Source organism: Melanerpes formicivorus, unplaced genomic scaffold (genome assembly GCF_026170545.1).
Source record: "Melanerpes formicivorus ecotype bairdi unplaced genomic scaffold, bMelFor1.0.p_v2 SCAF_7, whole genome shotgun sequence".
Classification (NCBI taxonomy): Eukaryota; Metazoa; Chordata; class Aves; order Piciformes; family Picidae; genus Melanerpes; species Melanerpes formicivorus.
In genome coordinates this window covers 7,051,666-7,063,904 of record NW_027142359.1, presented here as the reverse complement: position 1 = coordinate 7,063,904, position 12,239 = coordinate 7,051,666, and the positions used below count along the sequence as shown (strand labels likewise).

Here is a 12,239-nt window from a genome sequence, read left to right as displayed (position 1 = left end):
CTTTGGATGAGGCCTTGAGCAACCTGCTCTAGGGGGTGGTGTCTCTGCCCATGGCAGGAGGGTTTGGAACTAGATGTTCTTTAAGGCCCCTAGAAACCCAAACCATTCTATGATTCTATGAATCTATGAATCCACAAATCTATGAATTTATGAATCCATGAATCTATGAATCCACAAATCCATGGATCCATGAATCTATGAATCACCTATGAATGAAGGAGCACAGAGCTGTGGGGGCAGGGTCATGCTTTCATTTATTCACTTCATATAAAAATCTCTTAAGAATGCATCTGAAACACAATATATAATAATAATTAATAATAATAATACTATAACATACATTGTGTGAAACTTTTTGTTGGAAACAATAAAATAACCACCCAGAACAACGCAGCGTTCAACAGACGTACGAACCCATGGAATCATGCACAACTGTGCTATTTGTCATTAACTAGTTAAAAGTCACAAAGTTTGGACCAAAAAAAATAGAAAAGAAAAGAAAGAAAAAAGAAGAAGGAAAATAAAAAAAACCAACAAAGTAAAAACAAAAAAATAGAAAAAGCTTGGAACAGTTATTTCACAAACTGAGGTTTGACACCGCTCATGATGCCGGACAAGCTTTGTCAAGAAGAAGGTTCACAGCACAATTTTTACATCAGTTCACTTTTTGTTTTTAAAGATATATATATTTTTACTTTTTTTTTTTTTTTCCCCCTTAGCTTTTCTGACAGAAATTCACATTGGTTTGTTCAGAAATTGGGAGGGTGACATTAAAAAACCAACCCTGCTGGTGGTGGGTTCTTTATTTTTGGGGGGTTCTTCCCTGTAAGGTTTTGAGCATTTCTTGCTGCCCTGCGGTCTCGTCTCTCTCACCCTGAAGATGAACCCCACCATGGGTGGTGACTGCCACTCAAAATGCCCTTCCTGGGTTGTGTCTGTTTCTTCAGCTATGTTCAGGTTTTGGTATTTTATCTCAATATAAAAGGTTAGGAGAAAAAAACAAAACAAAACAAAACAAAACAAAGGCAACTCTTATCCCAAGTTTTCTACACTGTTAACGTCGCCGCCGCCAGGCGATGCTAACTCATATAAATTAATAACTTACAAAACATTACAGTATGTACAGTAGGTAATAAATACACTGTTATAAACAGTAATGGAGGTGTTAGAGCTCGAGGCAGTGCAGGAGGAAGAGGAGGAGGAGGAAGGTGGACCTAAACCTAAGGAACAATAGGCAGGAGAAACACAAATTACCCGAGCGTGCAAATTCCACTGAGCCGAGGAGCTGCTGAGGTGGGGATGGGATGGGGGACGACGACACGAGCGTGTCACACGCTGCCTCACCACGCTGACTTCAGACAGGGAGCAAACTACCCTCTATCCTGCACACCACAGAAACAAAACCCCACAGAGGAGAGAAAACACTGGTGGTTATTCCTAGCAAGCAGGGATGGCATGAAGTGACCCAAAATGGGGAAGTGTTGAGAAGAACGATGGAAGCGATGCCGACCAGAGATGATGATTACAGGTGCAGTGACATGAACCAGAGGGTTTCCCTCCCACTGAGGCTGTCAAAAGTGAGTAACTGCAGTAAAGTGACAAGGTATTGCCCATGAAAAAAAGGAAGACTGCTTCTCATTAACAGGAAGAATCAAAAGAAGGTTGTCAGTCAACTCTCGGAGACACTTCTGTTGTACTAAACCCCGTGTAGAGAAATTTACGAGACTCCTGAAAAAAGGACATGAAAGTGTTTACAAAGAAGGCACACAGGTCTGCAGACAGGTGGTCGGGTGGACAGGTTGTACATGGAGAGTTGTTCATCAGTAGTTTCTATCAGTTTAAACCAGTACAAATTCCAAAACTAACAGTAGAAAAAAAAAAATCTCTCAGTTGTGTGTCGGCCACTGTTCAGTCACCACCCCCAAAGCCAGCTACAGGCCCACGCCACGCTCTCAGCGGGCTCGAACCTCAACTCAAATCACCTGTTAATTTCCTGAGCAATCGTCAAGCGTTCACCACTAACACCATCTTCAACCCTGACTCCAATCTCAAGTAGCTGGGAAGATCTGGCAGCCGGTGTCAGGACACAGGCCTCAGACCCAGGCTGCGGGTGAGCCTGCGAGACCGCCTGCAACGCTCACGAAGTGTTGAAAAGCCACTCACACGGGGACAGGACATTATGTGTCCACAGGAGATGTATCTTCTGTCACAATCTCTATGTTTGCCTCCCTCTGGGCATCCTCTTCCCCTGGGTCGGCCACACAGAGTGTCTTTGTATTGCTGAAGTAGCCGAGGCTCTCGCTGTCCTTCTCTGGCCCATCCGAATCCTCCTCCTCCAATGTCAGTTCAAACTGGAATTTCTCCATCAGGTTCTGACAGTCCCTGCCCCGCTCCTCAAGTGGAGGAGATGGGCTCTGAGGTATCATGCTCTGGTACCAGTTCCTGTTGTCCTCCAACGTGTCCAGGATGTCCTGGGCGTCAGGTTGCACCAGGTCAGCCCACGTCTCCCATAGCGGGTGGACAATATAGTCAATGAATCCCACCTGTGAAACACAGAAACAAACACACTTAGGAGAAAGGAATAGCCAGGAGCAGACAGGCTCTCAAAAGTTCTAATGCTATTAATTCATGGTTGTTACAAGTAAAACATGCTCCCAGACCAAGCCCCCAAGCCAGCACAGTCCAACTGCAGACATAAACATCTGATACCCAAATCTGCTCCCGCAATGTTGGGCTAGGCTGACATCACATCCAAAACCCAGTCTTGGACGGAAGTTTAACTAAAAAAGATAAGACAAGAGGAAATGGCCTCAAGTTGCACCACTAGAGGTTGAGATTGGACATGAGGAACAATTTCTTTCCCTAAAGGGTTGTCAACACCTGGAAGAGGCTGCCCAGGGCAGTGGTAGAGTCCCCATTCCTGGAAGGGTTTCAAAGCCATGTAGATGTGCTGAGGACTGTGGTTTAGTGGTGACCTGGCAGTGCTGGCTTAATGGTTGAACTTGGTGATCTTAAAAGTCTTTTCTAATCAAACCAATTCTATGAATCTATATCCAGTCTTGACTAGCAGCTCAAGCCCTGGCCCACAGAAGACAGGGTAAGTCATCACTCTGAAGACAGAACATTGCACCAAGGGGACCTTTTGGTGCAGAGAAGCATTTAGATGATCACTGCCTATACCGTAAGCACTGAGAACATTTGCTGTGTCCTAAGTGTATTTTACCAGGCTGTGTAGTTTGTACCAATTCTGAACTGTTTCATGGTCCTGCACCCTCAAAGTCCAACACTGTGTCCAGCCCTGGGGTCCCCACCACAAGATAGACCTGGACCTGCTGGAGTAGATCCAGAGGAGGCCACGAAAATGGAGCACCTCTCCTACAAAGACAGGTTGAAAGAATTGGGTCTGTTCAGCCTGGAGAAGAGAAGGCTCCAGGAAGACCACAGAGCAGCATTTCAGTATCTGAAGGGGACCACCAGGAATGCTTGTAAGGGACTTTTTAGAAGGGCCTGTAGTGATAGGACAAAAGGCAAACTGGAGCAGGGGAGATTTAGGCTGGACATCAGGAGGAAGTTCTTCACAATGAGGATGGTGAAATACTAGAACAGATTGTCCAGAGATGTGGCTGAGGACCCATCCCTGAAGGCATTCAAGATCAGACTTGATGGGGTCCTGAGCAGCCTGATCCAGTTGGAAGTATCCCTGCTGACTGCATGGGGGCTGCACAAGATCACCTTTGAGGGCTCCCTCCAACCCGATGCCATCTGTGAGTCTTGAAAGTTCAGCATTTCTCCTCTACTCTGCCAAAGCAGCCACCACATTCCTCTGTGGAGCCAGCCCAGACAGAGCTTTTCTTTCCTTTCAGTTTGTGTTGGAAAGAGGTCAGCTCATCCCAAGAAGCACTTCTCGTGCTCAGAGGTGGACAGCCCACTGCTGGGAGTGACGTGCCCATGGTGGAAACAGCGAGGGTTGTGGCCTAGCCCGTCAGCCTTTCCGCTGGCTGGCGCGTAAGCTCTCAGCTAAGTCGTTTTTCAATTGTCTGACTAAGAGGACGTACGTCCAGGATGGAGAAAACTAAATGGCCATAAAGAGGGTTGAAATTCTTCCTCCTTGGCTGAATGTGTCACTTCTCTGCTTGCTCTGCTGGACAGCATTTCAGCGTGGCAGGAAAATGGCTCTCATGAGGGGCCAGACTCAATGTGCAGATGTTTGCTTTGGAAATCACACATGGCCTCCTTCAGACACAACAGGATGTCAATAGAACCATTAACATTCAATTGTAACATACTGGGGAGGCAGCTGAAACAAAAAGGTGATGAAAATTTCCTGCGAGCACATGTTCCGGAGTGCTGTTAAAGTGAAAAATACTCTCATGGTGAGCTGATGACTTCTCCACCACCCAAAATGCTCAAGGGCTGCACAACACCGATGCTTGGAGATCAGTCACTCCATAACCACGTCAGCTCTTCTTTAAATAAACTTCCTAAATCATGGAATACCTGGCCAGATGGCTGAGCACTGAGCTTAAAATATTCTGATGTCTCTGGAGACTTTCAAGGGCTGCCTGGATGTGTTCATAGAATCACAGAATGGTTTGGGTTGGAAGGGTCCTTAAACATTATCTAGTTCCAAGTCCCCTGGCACTGGCAGGGACACCTTCCACTAGACCAGGTTGATCAAGGCCCCATCCATCTTGGCCTTGAACACCTCCAGGGAGGGGGCATGAACTCAATAATCTTTAGAGGTCCCTTCCAACACCACCATTCTGTCAGTCTGGTACTGTGTGATGTAAAGAGCCAACATCTACATGCAATGCTTACAGGACAAGAGGAAATAGCCTCAAGCAGCACCAGGGGACGTTTAGGTTGGATATTAGGAAGAGCTTCTTTCCTGCAAGAGTGGTCAGGCATTGGAACAGGCTGCCCAGAGAGGTGGTGGGGCCACCATCCCTGGAGGTGTTCAACAGATGAGTAAGGTGTGGCACTTTGGGAGATTGTGTAAGTGGCCATGAAGATGTTGGGTAGAAGGTTGGACTTGATGATCTTAGAGATCTTTTCCAACCTTAGTGATTCTGCGATTCAATGCTTCCAATCAATTCCTTGTTCCCCTTGAGGGTGGAGATCGAGGGTGGTCTGTTTGGCCATTGGGATTTCCATGGTAGCCATTTTGTGCCATTCCTGACCTTCCTGCGCAGCAGAAAGACCATTCTGAACCTCCATGAAGTGCACAAAACAAAAGAATTAACTGGAGCTCGCGTGTGGAGCACATGGACATTTGCTGGCCAAGCCTGGCTGAAGGACTCATTCCTTGTTAGGTTAACAAATCAGAGAGAATTTTCCAACAAAATCACCACGTGGTTGAGTGAATAATTTTGAAACCACTTGGCTTTGCCTAGAGGACATTTGGAAATAATTATCATCAATTTTGGTACTTATTCAAGCTGAAAAAGCCTTCATGAAGACTTGCTGGAGTCATTTGAAAACAACAATCAAGACACCATTAAAGACTGGAATATGTTTGGGCAGACAGAAATCACCGGCTTTGTTACAGCCTAACCCAGGGAAATTTTATGGCCTTTTTTCAACACAGGTCAGAACAAAAGCTGACCTTGAAATCATTTCATCTGTGAATCAGGAGAAGGGATGAACCACTTAATCTCCAAAAAAGACCCCGCACAGCCAGCTCCTTTTAAGGTTTGATCTGCTGGAGCAGGTCCAAAGAAGGGTAATGAAGCTGGTGAAGGGTCTTAAGAACAAGTCCCATGAGGAGCAGCTGAGGGAGCTGGGGTTCTTTAGTCTGGAGAAGAGGAGGATGAGAGAGACCTCATTGTTCCCTACAACTACCTGAAAGGAGGTTGGAGTGAGGTGGGTGTTGGCCTCTTCTCCCTAGAAACAAGCAATAGGATGAGAGGAAATGGCCTTAAGTTCCACCAAGGGAGATGCTGGACATTAGAAGAAACTTCTCCACAGGGTTGTCAAGCCCTGGAAGAGGCTCCCCAGGGAAGTGGTGAAATCATTGTCCCTGGAAGTATTAAAAAACCTTGTAGATGTGGTGCTGAGGGACATGATTTAAGGATGGACTTGGCACTGTTAGGTTAATGGTTGGACTCAATGATCTTGGAGGTCTCTTACAACTAAAACATTTCAATGACTCTACTGACTAAATATTTCTTTGAGTTCAGCAGCACACAGCAGCTCCACCAGCCCCCTAACTTAACCAGCCATATCATGCACTGGACAAGGTTGAACAATGAATCACATCTAGATTCTTCCAGCATCCTCAAGTGGATCTCAGCTTGGAGAAGTTCCTAACCCTGCAGCTTAATGGGGCTGGCACGGCTATAAATCTAACATGGGCTAGGATGTCAATGGGTTTTGGAGGTGCTAATTAAGGAAGCTGGAGGGTGTGAAGGCAGAGGAGGCCTGACAGAAGGAAGGGAGATCAAAATTGCACTTTTCAACCCTGGGGACCCAACTTGCTCTGGAAACTGGGACACCAAGAAGGCAAGAGAAGCAGGTGCTTGGAGGTGAGGAGACACCAAGGGGTACACAAAGGAGTCTGAGCAGCTTTGCCAGTCTAGATGAGGTACAGGCACAGCTGGATGTCAGGGCTGATCAGAAGAGCCCTCTGAACTGCTGTCTGCTTGCCTAATGGTGCTGGAGAGAGCAGCTGAAGTTTGTCTCCGCACTAACAGGAGCTTAGACTGCAGCGAAAAGCAGCTCCTGGCCAGTTACCTGTGATTTCTCCACCGATGCTGTGTGTTTGTCACACATGGGGCTGATTTCCATTCCTCTTTCCCTCTCCTTGTCTCCCTGCTGGAAGAACTCCTCCATGATCCGGTCCGTCCACTGCCGGTACAGCTCCAGAGACTTGGTGGGGTTGCTCAGGTCCGCACAGTGCACCATATTGCGGAGAACCTGCAATTAGAGTCATCAAAACTTCAGGGAAATCCAGTGGGAAAGGAAGGAGGTTTCAAGATGTAGCTGCATGCTCACTCTGGAACATTTCCCCACAAAACTCTTCAACTATGCAGCACAGAGTCATAGAATGTTTTGGGTTGGAACAGACCTCCAAGATCATTGAGTCCACCCATCCACTCAACACCACCATGGCCATTAAACCACGTCCCCAGGTGCTGTGTCCACAGGTTTCTTGAACACCTCCAGGGATGGTGACTCCACCACCTCCCTGGGCAGCCTGCTCCATTGCCTGACCACTCCTGCAGGAAAGAAATTCTTCCTAATCTCCAACCTAAACCTCCTCTGGCACATAAAAATATTCTAACATAAAACAATAACAACCCCTAGAAATATTGGCAACCCAACATCTCCATGGATGAGCCCAGCAGCTGCTGTCTGCTCCAGGAGCAAAATGTTCTGTACGTGTGTCAGACAATTCCATATTTGTAAGGGGGTGCAGTTGTGCTGATGTCAATGACATCATGCAGGGTTGTTTTTGCATGCAGGTGCTTCCCACCATTCACATTGCATTTCCATGCTCTCAGATGGTTAAATGCTCCTGCTTCATTCCATGAGACCCCACCTGGAGTTCTGGTGCCCCCTGACACAAGAAGGACATGGAAATATTGGAGCAGGTCCAGAGGAGGTCACAAAGATGACCAAGGGCTGGAGCACCTCCCCTGTGGCTGAAAGAGTTGGGGCTGTTCAGCCTGGAGAAAGGAAGGCTCCAGGGAGACCTTATAGCCACCTTCCAGTACCTGAAGGGGGACACAGGAATGCTAGGCAGGGACTTTTTACAAGGGCTTGTAGTGATCGAATGAGGGGCAATGGCTTTGAGCTGGAAGAGGGGGGATTGAGACTGGAGATCAGGAAGAAATTCTTTACACTGAGGGTGGTGAGATGCTGGAACAGGTTGCCCAGGGAGGTTGTGAATGACCCTGGAGGTGTGCAAGGACAGGCTGACTGAGGCCTTGAGCAACCTGGGCTAGTGGAAGGTGTCCCTGCCCATGGCAGGGGGGTTGGAACTGGATGGTCTTTAAGGTGCCTTCCAATCCAAACCATTCTGTGATTCTACACATGCCAGCAGCTGACTGGCTGTAGCTGCATTGATATAGACAGCAAGGAGGTGACCTGTTTTGACATCAGGAGTCTTAAATAAAAATGTTAAGGGGGTTTCTCCCAGGAGTCTGCTCTGAAGAAGGTGGCCAGGAGGGTGGAGAGAAGATCAGGATGTATCTTGTCCTACTAACTGCATAACCCTGTTCCAGTTTGCTTTTTGATTTCTGTAACTCAAGGATTAGATTACAGAGTGAACAGGTTGTACCTCACTCACTGCAGCTCAGCCTCCGAGTTGCATTAAACTCTTGCAACCTCACAATCCTGTAGCAACCTCACTGTGTTTCACCAAGAGGAGAAACACATGGGGGAAAGCAACAAACAAATTCAGGAGCCCTCAAAACCTCAGCCTCAGAGATGAAGGTCAGAGGGCTGTGTATGCTTGCAGCTTTGTGATGTTAACATCATCCCCTGTACCTAAAAGGTATGGGACCACCTTGTACCTTTTAAAAACAGATTGAGTTGGGTTGGATCTTTAAAGGTCATCTATTCCAACCCCCCTGCAGTCATCAGGGATATCTGCAACTAGAGCAGGTTGCTCACAGCCCCAAACAACATAAACTGGAAGGGTTTCTGGAATGGGGCATCTCTTACCTCTCTGGGCAACATGGGACAGGGTCCCACCTCCCTCATCATAAAAAACTTTCTCCCTTCTCTCCAGTCTGAATCTCCCTCTTTGAGTTCAAACCATCACCCCTTGTCCTGTCACAACAGGGTCTAATCAGCTTGCTGATCAGCCCCTTTAAGCACTGAAAGGCCATCAGAAGCCTTTCCTTCTCCAGGCTGAACAACCCCATCTCTCTCAGCCTTTCTTCATATGAGAGGTGTTGCAAATCACTGCTGAAAATTTAGGTCAGCAGCTTCTATTTATGGTCCCTGTAAATGCCACAGTGAAAACAGGACTGTGGCTTCCTCAGTCCTGAACAAAACACACAGAGTGCAGGAACCACAGCTGACCTACCTGTATTCTGTCTGTGTAGTTGTCGAGAAGGAGGACTCCTGAACTGGTCACCTTCTTGGTTTCCACCATAGTCTTCAGGTCAGCTAACAAGCTCATATGCTTGGACATATCTGTTGCCAATACCTTCAGAGAAGAGAAAACAGGATCTCAGTATGGACAACCAGACAGAGAAGCTGGGTTTTTGTTTAAAAAGAGGAGCAGCCTGTGTGCAGCTCATACCATGTCAATCACCATCTTCCTGAGTGTCTGACGCTGCTTCTTGGTCAGATTCTGGAAGATGTCACAGTGCTCCTCTTGAAGCAGTTTGAAGCCCACAGCCAGATGGTGGTTCTCCAAGACAGACTCATCATTGTACATCAGGGCTAGTTCGGAATCTAGCAAAGAAACACAGATATGTGACTCCATCAGGTGGGCTGACATAGAGAAACATAGAATTGTTTGGGTTGGAAAGCCCTCTGAGATCACTGAATCCAACCATAAATCCATCACTACCACCGCCATTAAACCATGTCCCAAAGTGCCAGGTCCACACGTTTCTTGACTCCACCACCTCCCTGGGCAGCCTGTTCCAATGCATGACCACTCCTGTAGCAAAGAAACTTGTCCCAATATCCAACCTAAACCTCACCTGGCACAATTTCAGGCCATCTCCTCTTGTACTGTCATCTGATACTAGGAAGAAGAGACCAACCCCCACCAGGCTCCAACCCCCTTTCAGGAAGCTGTAGAGAGCCAGAAGGTCTACCCTCAGCCTCCTTTTCCCCAGGCAGAACAACCCCAGTTCCCTCAAATGCTCCTCACCAGATCTTCTCTGTAGATCCTTCACTGCTTCATTGCCCTTCTCTGGACCTGCTCCAGCCCCTCAATGTCCTTCTTGGGGCAAGGGGCCCAAAACTGAATCCAGAACTCAAGGTGTGGCCTCAGCACTGCCCAGTACAGATGGGCAATCCTTTCCCTGCTCCTGCTGGTCACACTATTGCTGATCCAAGCCAGAATGCTGGTGGCCTTCTTGGTCACCTCAGCACACTGTAGGCTCATATTCAGTCACTGTCAAACAACACCCCCAGGTCTTTCTGTGCTGGGCAGTTCCCAACCACTCTGCCCCACACTTGGCACATTTATGGGGTTGTTGTAACCCATAACTTGGCTTTGTTAAGCATGATACAAATGACCTCAGCCCCTCAGTACAGCCTGGCCAGATCCCTCTGTAGAATCTTCCTACCCTCAAGCAGATCAACTCTCCCACCCAATTTAGTGTCATCATGGGCTTCAGAATCAGTGACAAGAGAAGAGCATGAATCCTCAAAACACTCCCCCAGAAAAAACAATGAAATATTTTGGAATCAAGACCAGTCCCAGCCTGTTGCAGAGCACAGTGTAAACCACAACATTCAGGTTTGTCGTTATCAATGGCATTACTTATCTTACAGTAAGGATGCAATTTGCAATCAGGAGTAGAAATAGGAGGAACAGTGACAGGTTTCAAGGGCTCTTTGCAAGTTCATAGATTCACAGAATGGTTTGTGTTAGAAAGGCCTTAAAGATCATCTAGTTCTTACCCCCCTGCCATGGGCAGGGGCACCTTCTACTAGCCTAGGTTGCTCAAGGCCTCCTCCAGCCTGGCCTTGAACACCTCCAGGGAGGGGGCATCCATAACCTCCCTGGGCAACCTGTGCCAGTGTCTCACACACCCTCACCATAAATTGTGCTGCAGCAGCTTCCTTTGTGAGGAATTTCACTTCATTTACTGCTTTATTGCAAATCACCCAACTGGTTTACTGCAGAATATTCTGAGAAACCAATGCAGGCACAACCTGCGACCTTGCTGTCACGGAAAATGCATTTCCATGAGTTGCCCAAGCTTGCAGCTGAAGTTATTACTGTATGAGAAGCAAAACTCACTTGTATTAATGAGAAATTGATTGGAGACCCCAGGGTGATCCACGTCATGGATTGCAGCTGCAAAAATGGCAGCAAGGATTTCCAAATCAGTGAAGACAGCCTAGGAAGGAGCAAAGGGATTTGTCAGAAACATTTTCTCCCTCAACAGTTTGGGAGGCTAATTTAGAGAAACAAACTCTGCTTTGTAAACTGCATTCTGAGGACAAGGCATTTATTCAGAGGCAATGTCTATGAGCAGTATGTGCTCTTTGAGATTGCAGACTCCCATCATGGTGGGGGTTGGAAGGAACCTCTGGGGATCATCCAGTCTAACCCTTTTACTAAAGCAGGGGCACCCTGAGCAGCTTGCCCAGCATCACAGTGGCCAGCTGGGTTTGGAAGCTCTCCAGAGAAGAGTCCACAACCTCCAGCACCCTCACACCAAAGAAGTTTCTCCTCCTGCTCACAGCCTCCTGGTTTCCAGTTTGTGCCCATTACTCCTTGATCTGTCCCTAGGCACCACTCAGAAAGGTCTGGTCCCATCCTCTTGCCCGCCATAGGTCCTCTAGACCTTGGAGATCTAAAGATGCCCTCTCAGGACACTCTCTTCCAGACTCAATAGCCCCAGGTCTCTCAGCCGTTCCTCCTCACAGAGGTGTTTCAGGCCCTTCAGTATCTTTGTAGCTTCCACTGGACTCTTTTCAGTAGTTCCCTGTCTCTCTTGAACTGGGGAGCCCAGAACTGGACCCAGTACTCCAGATGAGGCCTGCACCAGGGCAGAGTACAATGGGAGGAGAACCTCTCTCAAACTGCTGGTCACACTTTTCTCCGTGTACCCTGGGCGACTACTTGCCTTCTTACCCATGAGGGCACATTGGTGGCTCCAAATGAAAACACAAGATAACACAGAGACTCTACAGGCAAGGCTGCTGCTTGAACTTCTTCATGTTGATTTCCTTGGCAGTAAACGGAGCCCTCAGAAGAGCTAACAGCACTGTACTGGATACCAGCTCAGCTAGGTGTTTTCTCCTGTGTGCTCAGGGGTTCTGTGGTGCTTTCAAGCATGACAACTGCCCTTAGCTCAAACTAGCTAACTCACATCTAGTGCAGGAGTAGAGAGCAGAACATGGGTGGACTGGGCAACGTCAGCAGCATGGAGACTGTTGTGGTAAGCCACGTCCGAGTGGTAATGGTCTTCCAGCGTCATCATGTATGTCACGAACGTGTCTGATGAGATCTTGAAGGTTTTTAGCAGATCTCGCTCCTGAATAACAAATGACACAAGCACATCAGTAGAGATCAGGTAAGGATGGGCTGCTATAGA

At 47.6% G+C, this 12,239-nt stretch overlaps 1 protein-coding gene across 8 annotated transcripts in view; it reads right to left on the bottom strand.

Moving 5' to 3' along the window:
• Positions 1-235: 235 nt before the first annotated feature.
• The window catches only part of PDE4B (phosphodiesterase 4B), a 288,611-nt gene continuing 276,607 nt past the window's right edge, over positions 236-12,239 (bottom strand). For all 8 annotated transcript variants that reach the window (XM_068140841.1, XM_068140842.1, XM_068140849.1 and 5 more), the window contains 6 exons: positions 12,015-12,179; positions 10,937-11,036; positions 9,254-9,408; positions 9,035-9,157; positions 6,733-6,915; positions 236-2,543 (listed from right to left, as the gene is read on the bottom strand). In XM_068140841.1, coding sequence (XP_067996942.1) covers positions 2,178-2,543; positions 6,733-6,915; positions 9,035-9,157; positions 9,254-9,408; positions 10,937-11,036; positions 12,015-12,179 — 1,092 coding nt within the window. In that variant the 3' untranslated portion in view covers positions 236-2,177. The remainder of the gene's footprint in view (positions 2,544-6,732; positions 6,916-9,034; positions 9,158-9,253; positions 9,409-10,936; positions 11,037-12,014; positions 12,180-12,239) is intronic.